General features: G+C 45.5%; 1 protein-coding gene across 1 annotated transcript in view; it reads right to left on the bottom strand.

Moving 5' to 3' along the window:
- Positions 1-493: 493 nt before the first annotated feature.
- Positions 494-4,056, bottom strand: part of marf1 (meiosis regulator and mRNA stability factor 1) — a 22,523-nt gene continuing 18,960 nt past the window's right edge. Inside the window, exon 26 of the mRNA XM_010766277.1 lies at positions 494-2,535. Within this exon, the coding sequence (XP_010764579.1) occupies positions 2,390-2,535 (146 nt within the window). The 3' untranslated portion in view covers positions 494-2,389. The remainder of the gene's footprint in view (positions 2,536-4,056) is intronic.

Raw genomic sequence — 4,056 nt, forward strand, 5'->3', positions numbered from 1 at the left:
GGGGTGGAGTAAACAAAATAACCACAAGGCAGGAGTTTTAAAGACACTGCTGAATAAAGGAGACATTTTCTTGTAGTGCAACGTGAAAACAGAATACTAAAGTCAAGGTAAGACACAAAAACATTCAGCTCCTCCCAGTCCAATAGCTCATTTCACAGTATTTCATGAAGCAAAACTATGCAAAAGTGCATATTTTCACAGGTACAATAGCGTTCCACTGGTGTGACAAAAAAAGAGGATAGGGAAAGCTAAACAGAAGTTATTAAAATGAGAAAGGTGCCACTGCAGTACTGAGGGAGAGCTAGGGTTTGCTCAAAAGTCATAAAAAGTAATACATCCTTGCTGCTTAATTAAATCTAGACATTTCTCGTTGAGCATTTTCCGCCCCTTTTCGACAACAATTTGAAATAATTAACTATTCTAATCTGCTTGTTCCGTAATGTAAAGAGGTTTCCAGACAGTCAGTAAAACAATGCAGTTGAGATCCCGACCGGCGCTGATTTAAAAACATTTGTGTTTGACATTTTGGCGAGTCAGCAGGTGGAAATCTCAGATTTAAAAAGGCTTCAAGTCAAAATTAAGTCTGACAAACTAAATGATTAACACTGGCTAAAGAGGTGAACACTGAAACTGGACAGAAACTGATTAAATGGGCTATTCCCCATTTTGTTTAACCTTTCCTCCGAACACAAACAACCTTTAGACTTCAGCGGTCGGGCTTCACTTCACAGCAGCCAACATTTTTGGTGGCAATAGGGCATCCAGCAGTCTTGTAAACAATTGAGGAAAAACTGAGAAACCAACACACATCAGCAAGTAAAAACTTTGTGAGATGCAGGGGCCTGAGGGGAGATAGGCGATGGGGATTCCTTTGGCACCGCGGCAAATACAAGCCATTGTAAAAGCCCGGCAGATTCCAGAGAGCCGCAGAGGGTCCTCTGTGTGCACGTCGTCTCTTCAGGAGGCCGCCCAGAGCCCCCGTGGTGCTCCTCAAAACAGCCCACCGCTCCAATCTAATATCTCACAACCAATCACCTCGTCGTTAAAAATCAAAAACTCGGGAGTGCTCTCCGCTCCCCTTAACTCTTCCTCAGGCAGTCCACGTCCCCACAGACTTAAGAGCAACAAGGTTCTAGAAACCTTGAGCGTTTTGTGGCAGGGGGTGAGACCGACTCTCCGAGACACGGTGGAAATAAAAGTCTGATGTAAAAGAAATGTCATTCGCCTGCTCCTCCCGGGCTTACAACATGCATAAATTCATTTATGCACACCATGCATATTTCACACCACCTACTCCGGTGTAAACCCCACAGACAAACTGCAGCCAAAAGAACACAGACTGCTGGCTAAAGTTCTACATCTCAGTTCCTGCCGCCTCAGCACACATCTGGACCCACGGAGTATTAGAGAGCCACTTTCCACCCCACTTTCAGGTCTTCAGAAAAGGACTTTCAAAGAGCCAAAATCTTTGCAATAAATAAGGTCAAATACGACAAGAATAAAAATTCCTGAGATTTTAAGTCGCAATATCAATCAAAACCTCGCTGTAAACCGTTCAAAAACAGATGGCTTCCGTTAAGGAAAGCCACATTCTGAATAGTTAACACTAATGTCATCAAAATACACCACACACTTGGGCAACACTCTCCCACAGACTAATACATACTCTGCATTTATAAAAAGGAACTGAAAATGCTGTCCTGAGGCTACCTAACAAAGACGAGAAGATACCTCAGAGAAGCTACCCATTTGGAAACTTTACCCAAGAGTACGCTGGTGCTCAGCAGCCATTTTGTTGACATGTCTACAGTTAACTAAAAAGCAAAGAGTCACAACATTTGAAAGGAGTTTAAAAATGAATAAATTAAATGCTCCGTCTTAGGGGATCCAGCAAGGATGTATAAATGAAGGTTTCTTGAGATGCCGCTTGAACCAAAAATCTCTTCTGTAATTTTATAAAACTACATTAGTTGGATTTAACATAGAAAACTTAAGTCATTTATCCCTAGGACTTCTCCCATTATCGCATACTCTGTATGCAGTGGCAACTCATATTTAGACTGTTTTCATTGTAAGCCAGCGAGTTGAAACACCGTGGCGCTGAACTTTAGATCCACACAGAAAATTAGACTTCCCTCGGAATCAACATGTTACAGTAGGTTCATTTGGCAAATAAAAGAACTGCAGAAAGTCTGCAAGAAGAAAGTCACAGCATGACGAACACCCTCAGAATCAAACGGAAGAAAACAAAGATGGCCGATGAGGAGATGTAAGAAGAAAGCAGCCTGTTAAGAGCTAACGCTCCTGGTCTGTGGTGTGTTCAGTGTCGCCGCTTAACTCTTTGATTTAGAGTTACACTGTGTGAACTAGTATTGCTGTGTGTAGAGGATCAGAGGCCTGCCGTGAAGGAGAAGTTGGCAGCGAGTTTGATTCTGCTGCGCGTGGCTCTCCTGCCGGGACTGTCCGTGGACAGGGGGGGCTTCCTGTCTGGTTTGGAGACTGCAGAGTCGGCGACAGCAGCAAGTTCCCCGCTCTCTGAAATCACACACAAGTACAGACTGAGCTCACGCCTGATGAGACAGCAGAGGTGCAGCTAAAGTGTGATTCACTCTCCTTTGCATAAGGCTGAAGACTCAATAGCTTTAAGACACATTAAGCCAGGGGTCAGCAAGCTGGCACGCGGCACCGTAACCAGTGGCACACTAGGAATAAGTGGAATAAGTGTGCAAAATATTTAAATTGTATTTTCGGATCCTGAACGAGACCGCCGCCAGAGCGTGTCTCCCCGTTACCTGCAGAAGGAAGCCATGCACGCAACGCAGCCCCGCTCTCTTTATCTCCAGGTGACTTTCTGCCGCTTTCCTTTGTGGTGCAGTGCTGATCGTTTCACTAATTGCAGTAGTACCCATAAGGAGCGGTACAAATGCCGCAGTTTTTGCGTAGCTGTGTATTTAGTTGAAAGCCCAGTGGCGATCTGTTCATCTGTTATCGAAATAATATGCTACAAAGGGGCGGACTGGCCATCTGTGTGTTGAACTTTCCTGTCGGCTCCCAGACCGTAGTCGAGGAGGGCAGAAGCAACAAGCTTCAGGTTCAATCTCATCTCACTCTGCATGACCCTAATATCATAACATGTGTGCTGTGGAGAATCACAGAACGGACGATCGTCCTTATTATTATGCCGTTTAAACCAATTATTTAAATGTGTTTGTTAAATTCGGCATCATGTAAATTGCGCTGACAGGTCCACACACTGCTTCCCCGCAGCGAGGCTCCCCCACCCTCCTGCTGATAGTTCACAAGCGTCAAGCTCCTCTGTAATCCACAATCAGAACATCCAGATCACAGAACTAACCCTCCCCTCAGTATCATCCTTTGAATTAATTGCCTTCAAAGCCCCTCCCTCACTGACAGTCATCCTCATCTACCGGCCTCCTAAACCTCATCCCTCCTTCCTCTCCGATTTCACTGAATTCCTCACACTTGCCTCATCCCTGTCTCAACGTCTGTTACTACTTGGTGACCTCAACATTCACATTGACTCACCCACCTGCAAGCTGGCATCCGAATTCACAACCCTACTGGACAATTTCTCTATCACCCAACATGTCACCTTCCCCACCCATGACAAAGGACACATTCTTGATCTCGTCTGCTCTACCAACCTCCCAGTGATTGACCTCCACCCTTGCCCATTTCCCCTCTCCGACCACAAACTCATACAATTCACCATTGCCTCCCCCACCCGAAACCCCTGCCCACCCAGAAACATCACCTTCCGTAATCTACACTCCATTGACCATAACCATCTCTCTGAACTGCTATCGTCTAATCTCCCCCTGGACGCAACCCTCAGCTCACCTGATGATCTGCTCAACCACCTCAACTCTACCCTACTCACCTCCCTCAACACTTTAGCCCCCCTCAAAAATAAAACTGTTACTTTCAAGACCTCCTCACCCCTGGTTCACACACGCACTGCGTAAAATGAAGCAGCGAGGCCGCCTCAAACCATGAATACATTACCTGACACTCCCTCTAAAGAAACTTTCGGTG

This window comes from Notothenia coriiceps, unplaced genomic scaffold (genome assembly GCF_000735185.1).
Source record: "Notothenia coriiceps isolate Sejong01 unplaced genomic scaffold, NC01 NC01_scaffold00003273, whole genome shotgun sequence".
Taxonomy (NCBI): Eukaryota; Metazoa; Chordata; class Actinopteri; order Perciformes; family Nototheniidae; genus Notothenia; species Notothenia coriiceps.